Source organism: Protomyctophum parallelum (genome assembly GCF_964188405.1).
Source record: "Protomyctophum parallelum genome assembly, chromosome: 11".
Classification (NCBI taxonomy): domain Eukaryota; kingdom Metazoa; phylum Chordata; class Actinopteri; order Myctophiformes; family Myctophidae; genus Protomyctophum; species Protomyctophum parallelum.
Genome location: NC_139707.1, coordinates 46,413,772 through 46,440,127, shown reverse-complemented (window position 1 = coordinate 46,440,127; position 26,356 = coordinate 46,413,772). Strand labels below are relative to the sequence as shown.

The 26,356-nt window shown below is 46.5% G+C and overlaps 2 protein-coding genes across 2 annotated transcripts; both read left to right on the top strand.

The window, feature by feature from the left end:
* Positions 1-5,365: 5,365 nt before the first annotated feature.
* On the top strand, positions 5,366-6,298 carry LOC310867235 (26S proteasome non-ATPase regulatory subunit 14-like; the record flags this gene model as incomplete). The annotated part of the gene is made up of 1 exon (XM_083777126.1): positions 5,366-6,298. One exon carries the CDS (start codon positions 5,366-5,368, stop codon positions 6,296-6,298), a length of 933 nt encoding a protein of 310 aa, XP_083633252.1.
* Positions 6,299-8,129: 1,831 nt separating this feature from the next.
* On the top strand, positions 8,130-10,670 carry LOC310866549 (tetratricopeptide repeat protein 7B-like; the record flags this gene model as incomplete). Its single annotated transcript, XM_083776193.1, has 1 exon — positions 8,130-10,670. One exon carries the CDS (start codon positions 8,130-8,132, stop codon positions 10,668-10,670), a length of 2,541 nt encoding a protein of 846 aa, XP_083632319.1.
* Positions 10,671-26,356: the final 15,686 nt, after the last annotated feature.

Sequence of the window (26,356 nt, the reverse complement as noted above, 5' to 3'; positions counted from 1 at the left end):
CAGCTCGTCTTCACCGTCTCTGTTCTTCGATAGCCTGGGCAGCGTTCCTTTTCGATGGGGTTCGTGATTCCGTCGGGAGTGGACGATATCGTTACGTCATGTTTTGGAGTCATCGGGACTGGAACCCTCATAAACAGCGCCGCACACACTTCATGAAGAAAATTGACACCAGTAGAGTAGATGATTGACGATGCAGAAGCACAGCAGACGATTAGACGAACGAACTTGGTTTGCTGCAGCAAAAGTGACAAGTCGTGGAGATGTTGACTGTATCAAGGCATGCCCGCAGCAGCTCGCTCGCTCTCTCTCTCGTAGCCGGCGCCGACTATAGAATTACCCCGTGGGATAACGGACGCTAAATGGTCTCTGGAAAGGAAAGTACACGCTCATTCATGTTTTAGAAATCGGGGGAAACTTAACGCCGCATCAATGATTTTATTGGGACGGTATTCTTCCGGATTTGAGGGAAAGGAAGTTCTGGATTGAGGGTTAATCCCCCCGGGCCTGATGACTACAAAACAATGACAAACGAATACAAACATGACGTGATCTATATCGTCCACTCCCGACCGAATCACACAGCTATTTAGTAACACAGACCGGGGCTTTCTTCGTCCGAGGTGGAAAACCTGGTGACGTGAGGTTTAAGTTCTTGGTTTCATAAAGGCTGTTTTCTATCGAGGATCGCCCAGCGTAGTCAGACGATGGATGCCAGGAGGATGCAGGTACATGCTACGCTACATGCTACGCATGGAGAGGTGTTCATGGTTTTCCTCCACTAAGAGACTACAGTACATTTGTTTTGTTGTTGGGTTTTTATGGACTGGGGTAGGAGGAGGTGACGAAACCTGCTTGGATCTCCCTTATGTTTCTCGGTTACTATTTAGTCTCCTTTTTTTATTTAAGCTCAAGTGTTGACTGACTTTAGTTTAAAACGAATCACTCTGTTAATGAGTGGTTATTCTTGTCCTTGTTTTTGAGTCGCGGTGTTTTGACATGGAAAGCAACAGAGGATGGATATATATATATATACTTTATATACTGTAGGATGGTTTTTTGTCCCAGAGCTGAACTTCTGTTAGTTTTCTTTTTAGGTTATGCTATAGACTTTAAACAACTTCTTTTGAAAGTGTTTTTACTTTTTATTTATGTGATGGAATTATGAAAACCCTTATTTCTTTTTTTTTTTTTTTACTTAGATCATGTGAGTTTTATTTTGTATTTTGTTTTCTATTTGTTTCGATAACTTGAATTAAGTGTATTAGGATTTCTTGTTTAACTCTTCCCTCCCATACCCTTTAAGGCCATCACGCTGCAACTGTGCCCCAATTTTTACACATTTCCCTTACAACCCTTCGTTTTCGCAGTGAGCGCAAAGATATTAAGAACGCCTTCTCTTTTCTATACAGCCCATGGAGGTTTGAATAATCCTAAAACACTCTTCTTTCATGGGGATGTGCACATGTACAGTACACTCCGTGGTTTATTCAAAAAGCATACGTCTCCTATCTGACACTACATGCAGTTAACCCCTTGTACACTAGCATCCCTATTCCGGGGGGAACCTGATTCTGCATAATTGGCAGCTCTACAAGCTCATGATGCGACACTTTGTGAGCTTGTAGATCGGCAATTTCTGGTGACGAGAGGGGGGGGGGGGGCAGGGGGGGAGAGCGCACAGAGAACGGGTCAATGCATGTCCATTTTACCAAGTATTGAACAGGGTTTAAGTGGTTATGTGAGGACCTCGAATTTGAAGGCATCTGCTCCAAAAACTCTGGCTTGGACATTTTCTTAGTTATCCCCATTCAATTGTAATATCTTTAGTGATATTACAGAACACCTACCTGATTTTTTTTAACTTGCTGGTTGATCTTCCCCTCTAGAGGAGAGATTAGTAGATGATCCTTTCCTTTTGTAAACTCCCCTCCCTCCCAGTCCCTTCCCCCCCCTGCAATATGAGGCAGTGGTCATCACCGCCTGGCCTGCTCTATAGCGGTATGGACTAGCAGAGTTGTTGCTGTGGCTGGCTATCGACGCCTAATGTGAATGTGCCTATCTGTATATACTGAAGAGTGTGTGATTGTGACTCGAGTACTGATGCAAATGAGTGGGCCGACCTGCCGAAACGATTACATAAAAATTAAATGATTTCGTTTTCTTATACCAGACTCCATCCTTTTTTTCTTGTATTGTGTGCCTGCCGTGGTCGGTTCACTGTAGTCCGGTCACCCCGGTGGTAGTGAGTGTTTACGTTCGCAAACTTTTTCATGTCGAGGACCCCCAAATTAGCCTGCGGACCCCCATTAGAAAACATACGCCAAGGACCCCCATAAGAGAAGATTTTTTTTTATGGATCTAGCAGTGATTCTCAACCAGTTTAATTTCAAAGACCCCAAGTTTGACATGCATTAGTCTACTGCTAATTTAACTCAGAGTGTACAAATGGAACTAAATGGACCCATTAGGGTCCATTTTGTTCCATTTGTACACTCTTGAGTTACAGACCCTAATGGTACATTTTGTTCCTAACTATCATTTAGCTGGGGACCCCCTGGAACTCCCTCAAGTACCCCTGGGGGTCCCCGGACCCCACTTTGGGAACCACTGGTTTAGAGAGTATAGCTGATGTTTTGCCACAAACGTTTGCAACGAAATGGAAAAAGGTCAGGATTTCCTGCAAAACCACTGTCGTTTTTGAGCCCCCCCTCCCCCACCGCGCTGTGTCTGTAGCACGGGATCATGTGATTATTTTTGATTGGCTGTATGATTGATAAGAACGCCCCTCAATTCACACGAGTGTGATTTTTAACATTACAATATGCTACCGGTTTGAAAATGTGTTTCTTTGTGCCTCCAACATTGCAGGTTGTGTTCATGTATGAACTCAACTGGCCGACTTGTTAGAAATGTTCCCTGGTTAACCACTGTGTTATACTTGGTCAAAGGCACAAATATCCCATCTGCAAGATTTAAATATATTTTTTTATACCACGATTTTGTAACTCATTTTTCACCCCTGTGTCAATCATCTAATGTGATCCTGGGCTCTACACACCCTCCACCAACCTAGTCCTAGTTGTCCAAGTTGCTCCTTTAGTTTCCCTGGTTGGACGTAGCGTGGAAGGAACACGTTATTCCAACCAGTTCCTTTCCCCTCCATCAGGCGCCAGGGGGAGGGGCAGTTAAGCTCACAGTATGTAGCAATGCTCTATGTGCTGTGATCTTCAACTTTCTTGGAATACTGGACAACTCACCCTGTTGGAATACTGGACAACTCACCCCGTTTTTCCTCCTGTAATTTTCCCCAGTGACGGGGATAACTTTGTAATGTGCTATTGGCTGTTTGTATTCTTTTTGCAAAACTATGAAAAGATACTCCTGTATGGAAAGAGAGGCTATATTATTTTACTTCTATTGACCCTATAAACAATTTAGTATAGTGTAAGGTTTTTTCCACTCAAATGGTACCTCGTCAGATAATCCCCACATAGCCTACAACAACTTCTAGCTTTGCATAAATTATATTTGTACTTGATATAAAATATAATGTTCACCATAATTACCTGCTACAGACCAGTAAGTACAATAGTATTGAAAAAACTATTACAAAGACCGGTTTATATTTGACATATTAAAGGGAAATGCACAACACAATTGTGATTCGAATGTGGTTGCGTTTGTATAGGAAGGGGGCGGGGCTGCTAAAATGAATATATCTAATTACTGAATCGAGTAATGTAAAAACTGTCTGGGGTGTTCACATAACCCTGAGTAAACAATAAAATTACTTTTTACGGTGAGATATCCCTTTAATCTATTCTACGGAGTTGCCAGGAGTCTATATAGCAGTCCAGGTCCCCTCCCTTCCCCCATCTACACACAAAATGTCTTCAATAGGTGATCTACAAGCAACGGGATTGTGAAGTTCTGCTATAATGTGGGACACAAGGGTTCATCTGGTTTGGTCACGTTGCATGCATGGTTGATGTATTACTGGGTTGAGCCACGAGAGGGCCTCACTCACAGTAACTATAAATGGCCATCTATCAAATTCTTGATCATGAATCAGCGTCACCCAATTATGGTAACGGCATTATAGTTCCTGTGAGCTTGTAGATCGGGTATTTTTTATGTTTACCCAGAATAGTGACGCAGAATAGTATATACTGTACTTCAGTGCAATTTTGAGGTATTTTTTTTTTCTCTCAAAAACATACTAATACTCCACTACGTCTCAGAGGCAATACTTTTACTACAATTATTTGAAAACTTTAGTTACTTTATGGTTAGGCTATAATGGTTATTACAAACCATATAGCCTACAGTACATTAACCACTTGAGCCCTGTATACATTTTGACCCTTTGAAAGTAGAAGTGCATTTATAGCTGCATTTCTTTTGACAGTTACTAGTTAATTTGCAGATTTAGGTTATTAATCAAATTCTAAAATCTACAAACTTAAAAAAAAACAAGGGCTGATCTACAAGCTCACACCTTGAGACTTTGTAGAGTCACCAGCTAATCACAAAACACAAAAATGTCTCAAATGTCATTGCCATCCAAGGCAAGAAGAAATGGCAACCTTAGTTTTCACATTGTAGAGGAGGCTGAACAAACAGTCAAAAAGGACACGTCTATTATACCTATAGCCGGCTGGGTGCTGGATCAAAATGACGTCATATAAGAAATGAAAAAATCGGCACAGCAATTCAGGCTCCCAAGTATCAATACTTTTAATCGGGTAACGTTTCGGGCCGCAGCCCTTTTTTTTTTCATTTCTTATATAACCTTTTTCACATTGGCCTATTATAGCGCCACCAGGAGGCCACGACCTGCCTTGCCCTGGTGGAGACCTGTGCCCCGAGGGGCACTTTATCTAGCCCATTCTGACCGGGCACCCATTTTGGTGTCAGCATCATGTTGTGCTTTAGCTATTGAAAAATAGCAGACCTACAAGCTCGTAGCGCGCCACCGAGTGGCGCGCTACGAGCTTGTAGGTCTGCTATTTTTGAAAAATCGAAGACACTTTTAGAATCTGATCTCAGGTCAGAATGGGTTAATAATGAAACTGTCGGGATGTAATAGACATTTTTAGAATCTGATCTCGGGTCAGAATGGGCTAGTTGACTCTGTGTTCTTTTTCCACCACTGCCTCAAGGGTGCCTGTGCAAATGGGCCTGGCCACTGTGGTCAGACAGGCATGGCAACGCTTTGTGTTGTGTGGGTGACGTCAGACCAAAGCTCTCGTCAGGTTATATAACATATTGGTGACGGTCCGCAACCGTCTAGGATCTAGAGAGGGACCACTTAACCGTCTAAAGGAAACAGAGATTTATAGAGTCATATTATATACATTTATAAATGGACCGGCTATTGAGACTGGGAGGCGGCATGCCGGGGCTCGGCCAAGGGCCCCCCACGGACGCCCCTGCCGTGGACACGGCGGAGCAGGTGTACATCTCGTCGCTGGCCCTGCTCAAGATGCTGAAGCACGGGCGCGCCGGCGTCCCGATGGAGGTGATGGGCCTGATGCTGGGGGAGTTCGTGGACGACTACACGGTGCGCGTCATCGACGTGTTCGCCATGCCCCAGTCGGGCACGGGCGTCAGCGTGGAGGCCGTGGACCCCGTGTTCCAGCAGAGGATGCTGGACATGCTGAAGCAGACGGGCCGGCCGGAGATGGTGGTGGGCTGGTACCACAGTCACCCGGGCTTCGGCTGCTGGCTGTCCGGTGTGGACATCAACACGCAGCAGAGCTTCGAGGCGCTGACGGAGCGCGCTGTGGCCGTGGTGGTCGACCCCATCCAGAGCGTCAAGGGCAAGGTGGTGATCGACGCCTTCCGGCTGATCAACCCCAACATGCTGGTGCTGGGCCACGAGCCCCGGCAGACCACGTCCAACCTGGGCCACCTCAACAAGCCCTCCATCCAGGCGCTGATCCACGGCCTGAACAGGCTCTACTACTCCATCACCATCAACTACCGGAAGAACGAGCTGGAGCAGAAGATGCTCTTGAACCTGCACAAGAAGAGCTGGATGGAGGGCCTGACCCTGCAGAACTACGCGGACCACTGCAAGCTCAACGAGACCACGGTCAGCCACATGCTGGAGCTCACCAAGAACTACAACAAGGCCGTCGACGAGGAGGACAGGATGACCCCGGAGCAGCTGGCCATAAAGAACGTCGGGAAGCAGGATCCTAAGAGGCACTTGGAGGAGCACGTGGATGTGCTGATGACCTCCAACATTATCCAGTGCCTAGGTGCCATGTTGGATACGGTGGTCTTCCAGTGAAGAAGGCCTTCCAGTGCCTAGGTGCCATGTTGGATACGATGGTCTTCCAGTGAAGGCCTTCCAGTGCCTAGGTGCCATGTTGGATACGGTGGTCTTCCAGTGAAGAAGGCCTTCCAGTGCCTAGGTGCCATGTTGGATACGGTGGTCTTCCAGTGAAGAAGGCCTTCCAGTGCCTAGGTGCCATGTTGGATACGATGGTCTTCCAGTGAAGGCCTTCCAGTGCCTAGGTGCCATGTTGGATACGGTGGTCTTCCAGTGAAGAAGGCCTTCCAGTGCCTAGGTGCCATGTTGGATACGGTGGTCTTCCAGTGAAGAAGGCCTTCCAGTGCCTAGGTGCCATGTTGGATACGGTGGTCTTCCAGTGAAGGCCTTCTATGTATTAACTGATGCTGTAGCGGTCTGGGGTCTCTTCAGAGAGCCCAATTATGTAATTGTCACTGTTCTTTTTTCCCCCGTCGCCTTTCCTCCAAACTTTGCTGCACTCTAGCTCTGACATACAATACAGCTATATGTCTGCCAAATCAACGCCCCATCTTACAATTACAATTTAGGCATTTAGCAGACACTCTTAATCCAGAGCGACTCGCATTAAGGCAAGAACAACACGTTAATGAGTAATACATCAAATCAAATACATAAAAAATTGTCATCAAGAATCATAATGTAAGCTAAGAGCAACATCCGTCTAACAGTGGAATATCTATAAATGCACCATGTCTGTACGTCTGTAATCCACCTTTCGACACGCGCGTTCCAAACCACCACAGGGAGTGCAGTGGCCGGCCTTGAGTCGGTCGGACCCACGGTTGTCCGGAACCGCTACAAAGGTAGACGGGCTCTGGACAGGGCCCAAATTAGCCAATTGATCAACTGATCACCCCTAGATCTCCATATATGGAGCTGGCCTGTTCTGACATCACAATTATGTTCTGACATCTGCATAGACTCCATATTTGGGCAATTTTTTAGAATTTATATGTCTCCTCTTCTGTCCTGAGGCCTGGCACCTCCTCTTCTGTCCTTAGGCCTTCCTCCTCTTCTGTCCTTAGGCCTTCCTCCTCTTCTGTCCTGAGGCCTGGTCTTATTCCTCTTCTGTCCTGAGGCCTGGCCTTATTCCTCTTCTGTCCTGAGGCCTGGCCTTCCTCCTCCTCTGTCCTGAGGCCTGGCCTTATTCCTCTTCTGTCCTGAGGCCTGGCCTTATTCCTCCTCTGTCCTGAGGCCTGGCCTTCCTCCTCTTCTGTCCTGAGGCCTGGCCTTCCTCCTCTTCTGTCCTGAGGCCTGGCCTTCCTCCTCTTCTGTCCTGAGGCCTTCCTCCTCCTCTGTCCTGAGGCCTGGCACCTCCTCTTCTGTCCTGAGGCCTTCCTCCTCCTCTGTCCTGAGGCCTGGCACCTCCTCTTCTGTCCTGAGGCCTGGCACCTCCTCTTCTGTCCTGAGGCCTGGCCTTCCTCTTCTGTCCTGAGGCCTGGCCTCGGCCACCATGTCACTTTAGTCCTCCTCCTCCACCTGGGTGAAAACACATTGTTGGAATGGCAGTCATACTGTTAACTTATTAGAACTGTATCAGGTGGAAAGTGGTATAGAAATTCAGGGATCCAACGTCCAAGCATACAATGAAGGCTAAATTCAGAACAAAATGCGGAAATCGGTGGTGTTAACCATTCACGACAACGGTTTGTGTTGCGTGGACACCAGACTAGAGCTCTTGTCACCGGTCTGTGCAACGTGTGCTATAATACTGTTATACTTCGACTTTGTTCAAAAGCGTCTCGGAGGGAAGCGGAGATCAATCCCACTGCCAGCAGTTCAATGGGATTAGTCTCGTATTCCGAAGATGGCTGCAAGAAAGTCTGGCTCACGGCTGGAGGTCGAGATAGAGCGATGTCGCTCAGAAGGGCAATGGAACAAAATACCCGAACTAGTGCGGCAGCTGTTGGCCAAATCCGTATCGAATGATGACCTAGGGGAGTTGCTTCTGGGCCAGTGCAAGCTCCAGACCTATCTAAAGGAGCTCCCCATCAACCAGGGAGTCGGTCCCAGAGGAACAACGCCCACGCTGGAACAGATCAGGAAACACTTCACAGCTGTTCTGGACAAAGGAACCCTCAAGGCTGACTACCTGCAGGAGGCGAGCCTTCTGATGGCTAAAGTCTGCTACGTGGAGGGAGAGCACACAGATGCCCTAGCTCACTACAGCCGAGGGAACATGGATACGCTTCAGCTGGTGGGAGCTCCGGTCTACAGGCTGTTCATGATGGCGGAGGCCTACGCCACTAAAGGGCTGTGTCTAGAGAAGGTCCCGGCAGGCTCTCCAATACTCTCTGCTACGGGGCCACCGTCGTCCCAGGAGAGCACACCCGAACGGTACCAAGAGATACTCGCCTGCTTTGAGAGGTCTGGAGACATCGCTCTGCTGTACCTGCAAGAAGTGGAGAAGGCGATGTCGGCAGGCATGCAGAATCAAACTCCCAAGCCGGGCACCGTGACTCAGGACCAGGAGCTGGGCTACTTCCTTGAGATGGACCTGCAGAAGACGCACATCATCCACTTCACGAACGGTGACCTGATGCACAGAGTGGGTCGGTTTCGGGAGATTCTACGAGCCGCGGAGACGAGAACCACTCAGAGCCTCTGCATGGCCGTGGCCCGTCAGCTCGCAGAGATCTTGCTCAGGGGGATGTGTGAACAGAGTTACTGGTCTCCATGGGGAGCGGTGGGCGGATCGTCTCCGGATCCTCCCACTGTGTCCCCATTGGACAACCCTACGCGGCAAGATCTGCCCATTACGTACCCATTGGACGACCCCACGGACTGCACCCTTTGTCCCCAGGAGAACGGAGAGGAGGAGTTGCTGCTGCTTCTCATTAGTGAGTCCATTGCTAACCACGTACCCGAACACAACCATCGCATCATCAGCCTCCAGTCCGCCTCTTTGGTGTACGATCTGCTGACTATAGCTCTGGGCAGGAGAGGGTACGAGATACTGTCCGAGTGCCTGGAGAAAGCCATGAAGTGTGCCTTCGACGAGTTCCACCTGTGGTACCAGTGGGCCCTGTCGCTGATGGCCACTGGGAAGTCCGCGCGAGCCGTCAAGGTTCTCAGGGAGTGCATCCGCCTCAAACCGGACGACCCCACCATCCCCCTGCTGGCCGTCAAACTGTGCATAGGACCCTTGCACTGGTTGGACGAGGGGGAGTGTTTTGCCAAGATGGTCTTAGACATGGGGAATGACGCAGCAGAGTTCAGAGCCAAAGGATATCTGGCCATTGGCCTGGTCTACAGCCTCAAGGCTACGGACGCGTCGCTGAGAGGCACGCAGGACGACTACCAGAGGAAGGCTCTGGCAGCCCTACAGAGAGCACAGAGTCTGTCTCCCACTGACCACTTAGCGGCATTCTACCTGGCCCTGCAGCTGGCCGTGTCCAGACAGATCCCCGAGGCGCTGGGCTACGTCCGGCAGGCTCTGCAGCTCCAAGGAGATTACGTCCACTCCCTCCACCTGCTGGCCTTGCTGCTGTCCGCCCAGAAACATTACCGTGACGCCTTCGACGTTATAGAAATGGCCCTGTCCAAATACCCCAAGAACTTCAATCTTTTGTACACCAAGGTGAAGCTGGAGACGCTGTGTCGGGAGCCACAGGAGGCTTTGCTCACCTGTAAACACATGCTGCAGATCTGGAAGAGCTTCTACAACCTCACCAACCCGACCGACTCCATACGTGGCATCAGTCTGATGGACAGAGCCATCTCGGACAAACAGCAGCTCAATTCCATGGCTCTGCCCGACTCCAGAAACCCTACCGCCAGCGCTGCAGTCCATGCAACGTCCATAGCAGACGGTCGCGTGGAGCAGATTCTATCAGAGGTGGCATCCTCCCTGCAGAGCAGCGCTGCAAAACACAGCCCCCTGAACCCCTGGATGACACTGGCCCAGATCTGGCTGCACACAGCGGAGGTGTTCATCGGCATGTCCAAACTCGGCGATGCCATGGCGTGCACGAAGGAGGCCGCCAGCCTGTTCCCCACCTCGCACAAGGTGTTGCACATGCGCGGCCGGGGCGCCGAGCTGCGGGGAAACATGGACGAGGCCAAGCGCTGGTACGAGGAGGCCCTGTCCATCGACCCCGTGCACGTCGAGAGCATGCAGCGGCTGGGCGTGATTCTCCAGCAGCTCCGCCGCTACAGTCTGTCGGAGAAGGTTCTGAGGGAGGCCGTGCAGGTCGACTGCATGGCGCATGACGCGTGGAACAGTCTAGGTGAGGTGTTGCAAACTCAGGGCAACGCTTCAGCCGCCACAGACTGTTTCCTCATCGCCCTGGAGCTGGAGGCCAGCAGCCCCGTGCTGCCTTTCACCATCATACCTAGAGCCCTCTGAGATAAACAAACCAATGGAGTGAATTTATATACCGTAGCGCCTTCATCCAAAGCACTTTACAATGTGCATTTACATTGACCCGTTCACACGCCGACAGCAGAGGAAACCAAGGCCCAATTCCGACACATCCAAAATCACCATATATACAGTTAATATGTGCGTGTGTGTGTGTGTGTGTGTGTGTTAGGTTGCGCACAGGTGGTGAAAAACAACCATGCTGTTTTCGTGCTCAGACGCACCCACCCACCCACACACATAGCTCCGTAAGGGACCACTCAAAAAAATAGACTTTTTCACTATACTTGAAAATGTCTTTGCAATGATATTAAAAATAACATTCTTCGTAATTCGTAGTTTAATACTTATTATACATTTGTGTTTACTTGGGTATATATACTTTGGCCACCCTTTTATGGTAGACATTTCTGTGATGTCTTATTTTTTTTAACTACCTTTTTTAATAGATTCTTATAGAAGCATCACATACACACACATTAAAGGGGGGAAAAAGCTAAATATCTGGATTCCCGCGTCTCCACAACACCTATATAATGTATGCATCCTGTGTATTTTAGATTGTTCTTTCACACGTTGTCTTCTTGAGCCCCATGCAGTCTTCAACACGATATCTCCTGCCATATTATAAAAAGGCCTACACGTACCAGCTCAGTGGCCTTGTGGTTAGAGTGTCCGCCCTGAGACTGGGAGGTCGGGGTTCAATACCCGGCCGGGTCATACCAAAGACTCTAAAAATGGGACCCAGTGCCGATCCCTGCTTGACACTCAGCATCAAGGGTTGGATTGGGGGGTAAGTCCCTGCGACATACTAGCGTCAGGGGGTGTACTTGTACATCAAGCTGCCTCACGCTACAGAAACAGGAGATAGGCTCCTGCCCTATGGGCCTCATGGCTACAGAAACAGGAGATAGGCTCCTGCCCTATGGGCCTCATGGCTACAGAAACAGGAGATAGGCTCCTGCCCTATGGGCCTCATGGCTACAGAAACAGGAGATAGGCTCCTGCCCCTATGGGCCTCATGGCTACAGAAACAGGAGATAGGCTCCTGCCCCTATGGGCCTCATGGCTACAGAAACAGGAGATAGGCTCCTGTCCCTATGGGCCTCATGGCTACAGAAACAGGAGATAGGCTCCTGCCCCTATGGGCCTCATGGCTACAGAAACAGGAGATAGGCTCCTGCCCCTATGGGCCTCATGGCTACAGAAACAGGAGATAGGCTCCTGCCCCTATGGGCCTCATGGCTACAGAAACAGGAGATAGGCTCCTGCCCCTATGGGCCTTACGCTACAGAAACAGGAGATAGGCTCCTGCCCCTATGGGCCTCATGGCTACAGAAACAGGAGATAGGCTCCTGCCCTATGGGCCTCATGGCTACAGAAACAGGAGATAGGCTCCTGCCCTATGGGCCTCATGGCTACAGAAACAGGAGATAGGCTCCTGCCCTATGGGCCTCATGGCTACAGAAACAGGAGATAGGCTCCTGCCCCTATGGGCCTCATGGCTACAGAAACAGGAGATAGGCTCCTGCCCCTATGGGCCTCATGGCTCGGCAAGGCTACTTACTACTTACCTACATGCTACAGTACAGTATATAGTCCAGAATTGATTTAACCCATTTAGGCCCGACGTCGAAATAATAAAAAAAAACGTTCGCTCTGAATGAATATATATTCAAAGATTTGTGCCGCATTTTTAAGATTTTTCAAAAATAGATCTGCTAAAACAAACATTGAACTAAAAACAAACATTAAACCTACGTATACATAGGCTACCTCAAAAAATGTATAGGCCTACATTGTAATTTAAGAATGGGGGTAGAGTGACTTTAACATCACATAAAGTAGCCTACATTGGACATGTATGTGCATAATTGGCAAGAAGGCTAGAGTATAGTTATCCAAAGTTGGTCTCTAGGTCTATAGAAATTCTAATTCTAATAACCAAAGCTGGACAAACAACAGTTTGGGACCACCATTCTTGGTGATGTAACTAAAGGTATGTTTCAAGGTTCGTATAAGGTCAATAATTGATTGACTGATTACTTTATTGACAGTTTGCAGAAAAAGGCACATGAAAGTACAATTCAATACAAGGTTCACGGTCCGGTCAGATTGTAGCTCATTTGTAAAGAGCCTCCAATTGAGGACTCTGGTCTCTGCTAATTCATCGGCTATTGGTTCGTCCTGCACATTTGTTAACCATTTACTAGGTTAGTATTTGAGTATTTTCTCACCCAACAAGTTAGCTCTGGTCCATAGCTCTAATGCCGTTGCATTTAAAGTTATGTTACCGGTGACTTCCCGGGCTCACAGGAATTCAGACCAGCCTCTCATCTCGTCTTTAGCGTAAATAAAAATAATGTTTTTGCTATACTCGCCAATACAAAGGCGTGTTGTGTCATTAGAAAGCCTGCTTTCTTTAGTGGAAGCACTCTGAGCCCCCCACCACACGTATAAAAGGTACTTTATGGCCAGAAAGGGATTTTCTTTTTCACTGGAGGAAAAATATTCAATATGAATGTTTTCTCTTGGCAATATCGGTAGAGGGCGCATTGGAGTAACTGAAAGTATGTTTTTGTCCCAGCTGTAGTTCATTCGTGATTAGGGCCTAGAGTATAAAGAGGAGGGTTTGTGTAGCCCCCAGCCAAGAAGACCCAGCCCGTAACAGCCGTGCTCAGCCCTGTTGGCACGACAGGTTGGCGTTGTTCTGGCGAGTGGGAGGCCCGGGTTCAATCCCCGCTTTCCGCACATTGCTACATTTGCAAGCTCCCAGTAGATCTCTCCTGCAGCACTGAATACCATGAGTTAGGTGATTCCTTAAAACCTCTGAAACTCCAGGGGGGTCCAGGAGGTAAAATCTAAAATATCGTAGTTGGAACGTTACCTGAGACCTTGACCAGCCCTATATTTACCCGCTGAGAGCTGTTCATGAGGTGGACAGCCTCTGCCCCCGCCGGCGGGGGGTTGGGGCTTAAGAGGCTTTTAAGCGAAGCGCTCTTGCTCATGGGGGTCACCTTATAGAGGGTATATATGCGCATGCATAGAGTGAATGGCAAATCAAGTGGCAAAGTGAGTTTAACGTCGTTTAATGCAATCATATTGGACTTTGGATGTATGAGCTGTCGAGGCCAGAAAGTCATTTTTTGGCACTCAGTAGGCGTTCCCGTGTGACTTCCTATGGTTTGATGATGATGATGTCATGCGCATATCCCTCTATTTTCCGCCAATCAGACCTCAGACCTGGGACCTTTTGTGTTTCATCCTCTCTACCCATTGGCTGCCCTGTAAAATGTCCAGGACCCCCCCCCCCCCCCCCCCCAAACTACATGCATAAAAAGTGTACAGTTATTAAGACATAAACCCCTGACTATACTGTCTGTGTCAGTTATTATGACATAAACCCCTGACTATACTGTCTGTGTCAGTTATTATGACATAAACCCCTGACTATACCGTCTGTGTCAGTTATTAATGACATAAACCCCTGATTATACTTGACATAAACCCCTGACTATACTATCTGTGTCAGTAAACCCCTGACTATACCGTCTGTGTCAGTTATTAATGACATAAACCCCTGACTATACCGTCTGTGTCAGTTATTAATGACATAAACCCCTGACTATACCGTCTGTGTCAGTTATTAATTACATAAACCCCTGATTATACTGTCTGTGTCAGTTATTAATGACATAAACCCCTGACTATACCGTCTGTGTCAGTTATTAATTACATAAACCCCTGACTATACCGTCTGTGTCAGTTATTAATGACATAAACCCCTGACTATACCGTCTGTGTCAGTTATTAATTACATAAACCCCTGACTATACCGTCTGTCAGTTATTAATTACATAAACCCCTGACTATACTATCTGTGTCAGTTATTAATGACATAAACCCCTGACTATACCGTCTGTGTCAGTTATTAATTACATAAACCCCTGACTATACTATCTGTGTCAGTTATTAATGACATAAACCCCTGACTATACCGTCTGTGTCAGTTATTAATGACATAAACCCCTGACTATACCGTCTGTGTCAGTTATTAATGACATAAACCCCTGACTATACCGTCTGTGTCAGTTATTAATGACATAAACCCCTGACTATACCGTCTGTGTCAGTTATTAATGACATAAACCCCTGACTATACCGTCTGTGTCAGTTATTAATTACATAAACCCCTGACTATACTATCTGTGTCAGTTATTAATGACATAAAACCCTGACTATACCGTCTGTGTCAGTTATTAATGACATAAACCCCTGACTATACCGTCTGTGTCAGTTATTAATGACATAAACCCCTGACTACACCGTCTGTGTCAGTTGTTGCAGAGAAAACGAGGCTGTCTCAGACCTCGGGGGTCAGCATGTCAACTGAACAATGTGCCCTTTCCACCAACAGGGGGCGCTACGCATGCACTGCGGTCCCCTCCCCCCCCCCCCCCCCCCCCCCCTCCCCCTGACCATGGAGAGGATCCCTAAAGCCTTTTTTTTTAATGATCGTCACGGCAACAAAACATTTTGCTGAAATAATACCCATGGTTACCATCACCATTACACCAGGGACCTTTGGGGGCTTTGTTGACCTTCCACGTCAGGGGGCACACACACACACACACGCGCACACACACACACACACACACACACACACACGTACCGGCCGTCTGAAAAGTGTGTTTCCTCTGCAGCTAGAGACTGACCTATGGGAGGGACGGTTCTCTCTCTCCTGTGTACACACACACACACACACACACACACACCACAAAACTAGCCTGTTTGCCATCGGTATACGTACACTACAGTTGTCTGCAATAGGATGGGTTTTTTTTTTTCTTTTTAAGGGAAATTGACATTTCATTAGCATAGTTCTTCTTCTTTTTTTTTTTTTGAAGAGGCAAGCTTTTTTCTTTCTGTGCTATCTGGTGGTTAGAGTTGGCCAGACTCCAATAACTTGCCCTATTGATCGAGCGGCTGTGCGGCTGCACACGCGGGAGAGAGAGCGGCCGCTGGTGTAAAAACATTTTTTCACCCTCGTGGGGTTTTTTTTTGTTTGGGCTCAAGCCCCGGTTCTTTCACGGGGCATAAAGGAAACGCTGGCCTCAGCAGGGTCATGTGGCAGAGGCGGAGCGCAGACTATAGGTGGCGATTAGTGGGTCTAATGTGCGACCAATCCTTTTCGAATCACATGATATGAACTAATGTCCACCATTTTATGATAAAACAACAGCGACGGGAGGGGGGGGGGGGGGGGGGAGAGGTGTGTGCATGGGGTGAGAGTGTACAGCTGCGTTGGGGGGGGGGGGGGATGGATGGTGGGTGGTGGGGGGGGGGGGGGGGGAGGGGGTGTCCATGGAATGGATGACAACTGCATTTCTAACATTTTGTACCTCCCCCGGTTTGTGGCGAAGAGTGGGCAACACCGGGACAGATTTAAAGTATAAAGTGCCCTTAATTGCCCTATTTATTATGACGAGACGTTTCCACAATTAATGTGGACAAGCCATCAGTTTCTGTTCATCAGCTTGTTATCCTGTTTTTCACCTTTTTATTTTGAGCTTTCATTTCCCCCATATTATAATACAGAGGCCCTTTTATTTTTGTTTTCGCAATGCACTTCCTAGTTCCTGCCAAGGACTATTAAAAGAGGACAGGAAGCGAAGACCGTATGGTACGGTACGGACTCCATGTTGCTCCCTGGAAGGAAAGAAACATGAAGACCGTACGGTGGACTCCATGTTGCTCCCTGGAAGGAAAGAAACATGCGCAGTTGAGACCAAGGAAGCTGAACGCGGAAGTCTTGGCTGCATATAGACCCATTGTGCATGTCTCTGTCCTTCCAGGGAGAAACATGGAGTCCGTACCGTACCGTACGGTCTTCGCTTCCATGTCCTCATTTAATAGTCCTTGGTTCCTGCTTTAATTTGACCTTCCTATCGGGATGCTGAGCCAATGGGAGGGATGAAAACAAGTGGACTATCGCTGATGGACAGCCAAAGTCCCGCCCCCATCGGACACAGAACAATTTAACCTTGCCTCTTGGGAGGGTTTTTTTTTGGTTGTTTGTTTTTGGGTTGGTGTCGATCAGGTTAAATATTAGGATGGACCGCCCCACTTTGGTGTGAGACGTACTGGAGTAATGTAATGATGTAGTTTACCAGCCCTTCTAAATGACATAGTGGAGTAATGTAATGATGTAGTTTACCAGCCCTTCTAAATGACATACTGGAGTAATGTAATGATGTAGTTTACCAGCCCTTCTAAATGACATACTGGAGTAATGTAATGATGTAGTTTACCAGCCCTTCTAAATGACATACTGGAGTAATGTAATGATGTAGTTTACTAGCCCTTCTAAATGACATAGTGGAGTAATGTAATGATGTAGTTTACCAGCCCTTCTAAATGACATAGTGGAGTAATGTAATGATGTAGTTTACCAGCCCTTCTAAATGACATACTGGAGTAATGTAATAATGTAGTTTACCAGCCCTTCTAAATGACATACTGGAGTAATGTAATGATGTAGTTTACCAGCCCTTCTAAATGACATACTGGAGTAATGTAATGATGTAGTTTACCAGCCCTTCTAAATGACATACTGGAGTAATGTAATGATGTAGTTTACCAGCCCTTCTAAATGACGTACTGGAGTAATGTAATGATGTAGTTTACCAGCCCTTCTAAATGACATAGTGGAGTAATGTAATGATGTAGTTTACCAGCCCTTCTAAATGACATAGTGGAGTAATGTAATGATGTAGTTTACCAGCCCTTCTAAATGACATAGTGGAGTAATGTAATGATGTAGTTTACCAGCCCTTCTAAATGACCTACTGGAGTAATGTAATGATGTAGTTTACCAGCCCTTCTAAATGACCTACTGGAGTAATGTAATGATGTAGTTTACCAGCCCTTCTAAATGACATACTGGAGTAATGTAATGATGTAGTTTACTAGCCCTTCTAAATGACATAGTGGAGTAATGTAATGATGTAGTTTACTAGCCCTTCTAAATGACATAGTGGAGTAATGTAATGATGTAGTTTACCAGCCCTTCTAAATGACATAGTGGAGTAATGTAATGATGTAGTTTACCAGCCCTTCTAAATGACATAGTGGAGTAATGTAATGATGTAGTTTACTAGCCCTTCTAAATGACCTACTGGAGTAATGTAATGATGTAGTTTACTAGCCCTTCTAAATGACATACTGGAGTAATGTAATGATGTAGTTTACCAGCCCTTCTAAATGACCTACTGGAGTAATGTAATGATGTAGTTTACCAGCCCTTCTAAATGACATAGTGGAGTAATGTAATGATGTAGTTTACCAGCCCTTCTAAATGACATAGTGGAGTAATGTAATGATGTAGTTTACCAGCCCTTCTAAATGACATAGTGGAGTAATGTAATGATGTAGTTTACTAGCCCTTCTAAATGACATAGTGGAGTAATGTAATGATGTAGTTTACCAGCCCTTCTAAATGACATAGTGGAGTAATGTAATGATGTAGTTTACTAGCCCTTCTAAATGACATAGTGGAGTAATGTAATGATGTAGTTTACTAGCCCTTCTAAATGACATAGTGGAGTAATGTAATGATGTAGTTTACCAGCCCTTCTAAATGACATAGTGGAGTAATGTAATGATGTAGTTTACTAGCCCTTCTAAATGACATAGTGGAGTAATGTAATGATGTAGTTTACCAGCCCTTCTAAATGACATAGTGGAGTAATGTAATGATGTAGTTTACTAGCCCTTCTAAATGACATAGTGGAGTAATGTAATGATGTAGTTTACTAGCCCTTCTAAATGACATAGTGGAGTAATGTAATGATGTAGTTTACTAGCCCTTCTAAATGACATAGTGGAGTAATGTAATGATGTAGTTTACTAGCCCTTCTAAATGACATACTGGAGTAATGTAATGATGTAGTTTACCAGCCCTTCTAAATGACATAGTGGAGTAATGTAATGATGTAGTTTACCAGCCCTTCTAAATGACATAGTGGAGTAATGTAATGATGTAGTTTACTAGCCCTTCTAAATGACATAGTGGAGTAATGTAATGATGTAGTTTACTAGCCCTTCTAAATGACATAGTGGAGTAATGTAATGATGTAGTTTACTAGCCCTTCTAAATGACATAGTGGAGTAATGTAATGATGTAGTTTACCAGCCCTTCTAAATTACATAGTGGAGTAATGTAATGATGTAGTTTACTAGCCCTTCTAAATGGGGGGAAACGGAGATGTGTTCCAACATGTTCCAGCACTAGGAGGGGCCTAGTGTAGAGTCCTGGGGGGAATCCGGGCAACTAACTGTATAGGGTTTAATTTAATAGTTAAACCACTTTCTTCCTGGTGTCCCCATTTTGGACAAAATATTTTCCAAACGGTTCAGATCGGTGGGATTTAAGTGGTTATAATATAATTTTTGGTCCCTATACTTCAGCCTCTGACGAACAGTTTTTTTGGGGCGGGAACCCCTTTTGGTGTTTTAAGCATTATGTTATAATTATAGCAGATCTACAAGCTCATAGTGCGGCACCGAGTGCCGGGCTATGAGCTTGTAGGTGTGCTATTTTTGAAAAACTGTGAAAATGTGGCGCAAATCTTTAAATATTTATTCCTTCAGAGAAAACATTTTCACTGGAACACTGGAACAACATATTTTCAGATGGGAGTCGGCGGCCGATTACATATAATTCTGGGGCACCTTGACATGAAATAGTTTGAGAACCACTGATATGAGAAACATACGTTTTTCTGAAAACTATCATGATTCAGAAGGCATTTGTAGAACCTGGTATCGGGTCGATTGTGACACGTGATGTGAGCCCAGTCAGGACAGTATAGACAGAACGCAGAATGATTCCCCAGGAACACCAGGCTATGAGTACTGTCTACTGTAGCATACAACAGTCCTGCAATGTCCAATTGAATTAAATGAGACTCCTGCATGTCTGTCCTGTGTCCATCACCGCCTATTTGTATAACATAGTTGAAAGTATACAGTAGGTAGCCTACTGTATTTCCCAGATACAGTACACTATGTTTTTTCCCACCAGTGGGCCTTGAGGGGGTTCCAGGTGGTCCGGGGACCACCGGTGGGCCGTGAGGGGGTTCCAGGTGGTCCAGGGACCACCGGTGGGGCCTTGAGGGGGTTCCAGGTGGTCCAGGGACCACCGGTGGGCCTTGAGGGGGTTCCAGGTGGTCCGGGGACCACCAGTGGGGCCTTGAGGGGGTTCCAGGTGGTCCAGGGACCACCGGTGGGGCCTTGAGGGGGTTCCAGGTGGTCCGGGGACCACCGGTGGGGCCTTGATGGGGTTCCAGGTGGTCCAGGGACCACCGGTGGGGCCTTGAGGGGGTTCCAGGTGGTCCGGGGACCACCGGTGGGGCCTTGAGGGGGTTCCAGGTGGTCCAGGGACCACCGGTGGGGCCTTGATGGGGTTCCAGGTGGTCCGGGGACCACCGGTGGAGCCTTGAGGGGGTTCCAGGTGGTCCGGGGACCACCAGTGGTCCTTGAGGGGGTTCCGGGTGGTCCCCAGATAAATGATGGAGAGTTGGTAACCAATGGATCCTTATTAGATCTTTCACTCTTGAGAGTGTTAAAATGTTTGTTAAAGATCTGCATTCCTTAATTTGCAAGAAGTCTAACACAATTAGAGAATGTAGAAGAATTGTCATTTCTGTATTGATGGTACTGTACCACATCTGTAGCCCTACACTACAGCATGGAATTGTGGACAAAAACTGATCCAACGACAACACAATATTAATATTATTAAGTCTTAGGTTTGAATCTCATCACATGGTGGTTCCGTGGCTCAAATGCCGAATAAATAATAAAGGCCTTGATATTAAAAGGGTTGAAAAGCCACTGCTTTAGCAGATGATGCAGTGACAACCAGACACATTATTAATGTTGGTAAAACCCACAGAGTTCTAGTCTAGACACACCGTATACGAAATACTGAATAAAAAGCTTCAACAATAAAAAAAAAAAAAGACAGACAGATTATTCTGGACAGTAAGCGAATGTCCCGTGGTAGCCTGTAGGTGTCGCTGCAGAGCTGACCGTATACTGTGTGTGTGTGTGTGTGTGTGTGTGTGTGTGTGTGTGTGTGTGTGTGTGTGTGTGTGTGTGTGTGTGTGTGTGTGTGTGTGTGTGTGTGTGTGTGTGTGTGTGTGTGTGTGTGTGTGTGTGTGTGTGTGTGTGTGTGTGTGTGTGTGTGTGTGTGTGTGTGTGTGTGCGTGCGTGTGCGTGTGCGTGTGCGTGTCTCTCCTCCCCCTCTACTCCTATAGACAGACAGGCAAAACAAGCGTTCCCACATGACACCACATACACACACAAAAAAGAGAAAGAAAAAAAACACAACCCCATTATAGAGTGTTCAAATAATGGGTACAAGATAGATAGCAACATTTTCTCTTTTCTCTTCAGCAATAGTATAGGCCACACTGCATGAGGGAATTGATTGTTTCAATGTAGCCTTAATGAATCATTTTCTTTAAGGCATTTTTGTTGAGTCATTGTTGCCAAACAAACGGGTACCGTTTAGTGATGGTGATGGTTCCTAAAACACTGGTGTGGGTTCAAGCTATCTTTTGAAATCAAGTGAAGTCAGATGTATACAGATATAGAACAATAGCATACGAATGAATCGATGAGATGTAATTAATTAAAAAAAAGGGGAAATAAGAATCTATTTAAAAAAATGACAACTTCTTCTTTCCACGAAGCCGCGTAATTGTGGCCTCCTAGAAAACTCCTTGGTCACTCTCCTGAAATACATAAAGGGAGGCTGTGGTATTCGTACGGCGGGCGAGTGTGAATTTGTTAGGTGATTAAAGACTATAAATAGCCTCCTGTCTGTTCGGGAACAGTGGGCTGGTTCCTTAGTGCGTTTGGCCTGGCTGTCAGACTACAGTGGCATTCCCTTTAGTGCATAATATGGCCTGGCTGTCAGACTACAGTGGCATTCCCTTTAGTGCATAATATGGCCTGGCTGTCAGACTACAGTGGCATTCCCTTTAGTGCATAATATGGCCTGGCTGTCAGACTACAGTGGCATTCCCTTTAGTGCATAATATGGCCTGTCTGTCAGACTACAGTGGCATTCCCTTTAGTGCATACGGCCTGAAATTCTATAAATCACAGGTTTTAAAAACTAACGCTGCCTGATCACGATTATACATTTAAGTTGACGATTCATTGTCACGCAAATAATTAACGATTAACGATTTCATCGGAACGTTGCAATTTGTAAATTATATTTCCGTTTTGCCTTTTAGGATTCGTAATCTCAAATTGCATGTCGGGGCAAATATGATTGAATAACTTAACTATACAAATAAACCACTAGCGGAAATGTTTTTAAACGTATAATCGTGATCAGGCAACACTGGTTAAGGTGCTGTCCTCCGGAGTAAATAAAAGGATTGGTTACGTAAAGCCCTGTTTGTCCCTGTGATAGAAAGCAGGCTATAATGACAGACTGACTGGCAGAGTGAAGCCTCCGGCCTCGACAACAGACCAACTATCACCACTCACTCTTCAGCCACTTATGTCATCTACTCTGTTATTGGACACAGTTCATATTGGACCCCAACAAACCCAAACATCCTTTCCAAATCCTTTATGATAGAGTGATAATAAACCCAGCAAGCACGGTCAGGAACCTGGACGAATTAGTGACGCTTTTATTGTTGGCCGAATCAAGTCAAACCAAGACTAGTCAGATCTGGCCCAGAATGTCACCTGATTTCAACCAACATAAATTCTACCCGCTAAGACAGACGTCACTGGATGAATCGGAGAGAGTCCGATAGAGGCCACATTAACTTAAGTCATATCATAACTGTTCAGATCTGGCCCAGAATAAGCTATATTATCTAAACTGGTCCTGGAAATGACGTAAAGATCATCCCCATTATGGGCTGTGATCTGGCCTATAGTCCTGAACGTAAAGATCATCCCCATATGGGCTGTGATCTGGCCTATAGTCCTGAACGTAAAGATCATCCCCATATGGGCTGTGATCTGGCCTATAGTCCTGAACGTAAAGATCATCCCCATATGGGCTGTGATCTGGCCTATAGTCCTGAACGTCATCGGAGTCACCGGAGGATGTCATCATAACGTCACGATGACTTCACGATGACTTCACGATGACTTCCCAGCAAGCCACGTCATTTGGCTTGCTGGGAATTAAGGGATGAGTTTGTTTTACGACAGGACTCCTTTTGATCCAGTGTACTTGTAAAGGTGAATCGGAAGCATTGCTGTGCATCTAAACACAAAGAGGTGGGTTTTTGCAAGTGAACACACCGTTATGACAGTGGTTCTCAAAGTGCCGGTCATGCAGGCACTGTTTTGCCTGTTTTCATTGCAGCTCAAAAGGCTTCACAGACACAGAGAAAATCCCAGACCACGGAAAAACCCACTGAATGTTCAAAGTTCAGGTTTTTTTGGGGAGCAACTGAGGTCATAAAACCTAAAAGAAATACTGGCTGTCTGTTCTCAATCGGGGCCGAGTGGTCCACCTCGCTGGGGGTATGCGGTCCGCGGGAAGTAGGTAGAGTGGTCCGGTTACCTTTTCAGGTCGTTACTTTGATACTTTGGACCCTCATTTAGATCCGAAACAGATGATTCCTTTTCTGTTGCACTCTTTGTACATTTGTCTGGAACAGGAGTCAGTCAAGGCAATCATTATCGCAACCAACTCATGTTAACAACACGTGAATGCCTATAACGAGGTTTCCCAGCAGCAGTAATATAAGTTCATGGCCTGGCACAGCACGGTGTCGTCCCTCACGGTGTTACACATCGACAGCCAGGCAGTAGGCCGTACGTAGCGTATAACGGCGCACGGCAAGCTTGTGATAAATGTTTCACTCTTAGGTGTTAAGACTGACACAGCCGCCTTACTTGTGCATTAATTGGGTCATCGTGTGTGTACGAAATGGAATGGCGGGACGTATATACCGTCTCTCTCCTCCACTCCACCTTGCTCTTCTCTCTGCCCCGAACCACTGGCTTAATATCACATTCTCACATCCTCCGTTGGAATGCAGAGAGTGAGTGGGCTGTGGTGGGGCTGCCGGGTGAGAGGTGGAGGGGTTGTGTGTGTGTGTGTGTGTGTGTGTGTGTGTGTGTGTGTGTGTGTGTGTGTGTCAGAATGTACAAAGAAGGTCCTTAGAAAGCTCCCAGCCCTCCTAACGGTGATGATACTGTGAGGCCTCCAGTATGTCCAGTGGGCTACATGTATGTTCTGGACATGTTCCCTTCTGGGGAAACAGTCAGGCCCATGGCTATTCCACAGATGGGGCCGATCCCTATATCCTCAGGCTGGGGAAGTCGATTACCCCGTTACAGGTATTACAGCCAATGGGAGCCTGGCTATGGGACTCACCTGCAGCCAGTCAGGCAATCAAGGGAAGCCTTTCAATAACCAACGAGCCACCTGGTGGCGAGTCCGTTTGGAGGAGTGAGCAACGTACAGGCCACGTCACTCCGTTCCACAAAGAGGCTAGTAGGAGGAAGGACATCTTGCAAGTGACTTGACTCAAACACTTGGACCCACCTTGGATGCTTATACTGTTCCCCATATGCATTGCAGCTTGAATTATTCTCTTTCTATCCTCCTCAAAGTGTTCGTTTCATAAAAATCCACTGTAGCCTATACATGTTATGAGCTACTTTGTGTCCTTGCAGGTGATTCTTTTTCTAGGTGCTGGAGTTTGGAAGCGCTCGTTAGATATCACTCAGCTGCCCTGTGTGTGTACCACCTGTTGAATTAGCACATAATGCAGGAGGCAGCAGGACGTTGCTTTACTGAAAACGAGTGCTTCCAAACTCTGACGGAAACATGGCCGCGGTCTGCACACGGGCAATTGTGGCTCACCTAGTTTCTCCCCCCCCCCCCCCCCCCCCCATAGGCCGACTAAGCTCCAACAACACGGGACATTTGAATATAATAGTCATCACTGCTCTCTCTTTGCTCTGCCAACAGCACTGTGGAGCCCCACCATGAGTATAGCGAAAGTTAAAGGGACACTTCACCCTTTTTGCTAAAAGATATATGTTAATGACGTTTAGAAGCTTTAGAACACTTTCCTGGGGGTCTTTATGTGTGTAATATGTGGTTTTAGATATTCTAGATTGTAGCAGTGAGCCCAGTGTCTCTGATGTCATGGACACTGGGCTCACTACCTTCCTGGACTGCAATTCCCACCATTCTTTGGTGCACTGCTCCTCCTCTATGGATAGGGGGGAGAGCTGTCTTACTGAGACAACATGTAGTCCAGGAAGGAAGTGAGCCCAGTGTCCATGACATCAGAGACACCGGGCTCACTGCTACAATCTAAAATATCTAAAACCACATATTACACACATAAAGACCCCCAGGAAAGTGTTCTAAAGCTTCTAAACGTCATTAACATATATTTTTTTGCAAAAAGGGTGAAGTGTCCCTTTAAAGACCAAATCCCTGAATGGGAGGATTCCTAAGTTACTATTTTGCTCCGCGCAATGCCCCTTTCCCTAACTAACTGTTTAAATAAATACAATTTAATTTAGCAGCCAACTGACTCTGAGCCTCTTATTTCATTGTGTATCTTGCCTGTTCTCCCCCTGGGTTGCCACAGTGTGTACGTGTGTATGTATAGAACCCGAGAACCGTTCGCCCCACTGACTTCAAATTGGACACACGCGCTCCACACCACCACAGGGATGTGCTTTGAGTCGGTCAGATACGTTGTCCAGAACCGCCAGAAAAGGCTCTGGCCAGGCTCTGCCAGTTGGACCTAATGAGCCTACTGTAAGTCCCCACACCTGTCCAATTTCCAGGCTCTGCCTGAGCCACTTGATTGCCATGGCAACCCCAGCATGTACACCTGTTTTTGGACCAGTAAGCCGCCCTGAAGATGGGGTCAAAAAGTTCACAGGTCAATTTCTATCTCTGGTTGTTAAATACAAACATAAATACATAAATATTAGTGCAGTGATGATTAACTTTTGCACACCTAAACCTAACCCCAAACCCTCACCCTAACCCTCCCACGGGGCAGCACACCTAAACCTAACCCCAACCCTCTCCCGACCCCCAGCGCACCTCGGACCAATAATGCTCCTTTGAACCAATGCTCCGTCGGACCATAGTATGCCTCCCAGAACTCACCCATGTGCCCTATATCGTTCTCTTTCGGGTCATATATTGGGTCCTATTCCCACTGGCTCAGCTTACCAGATTGTGAAAAAATCAGTGAAAACCCTGCCCACACAAGACACAAACATATTGTTCTACATCTCTCCATTCCTGAGATAGGAGGACCCCATTACATCATTGCATTGCAAGTGTTTTTTTTATGGTCCATTATTTATTCAGCATTTGAGCCAACGGACCACCATTTACTGTACATGGAATATTTTGTTATTGTTGGATAATATTTTGTCCACAATTACATGCTGTGTATTGATGTTATCATATAGGAGAGATACTGTAACAGGCTGTATTGATGTTGGTATCGAGAGATACTGTAACAGGCAAACGTTGAACAAAATAACAATTATTCTACATTGTCCAATTGTGTGTACCTCTCGTAAAAGAGGGCAGTACGTTGCATTAAGCAATGCAGATGTTTAACAATAAT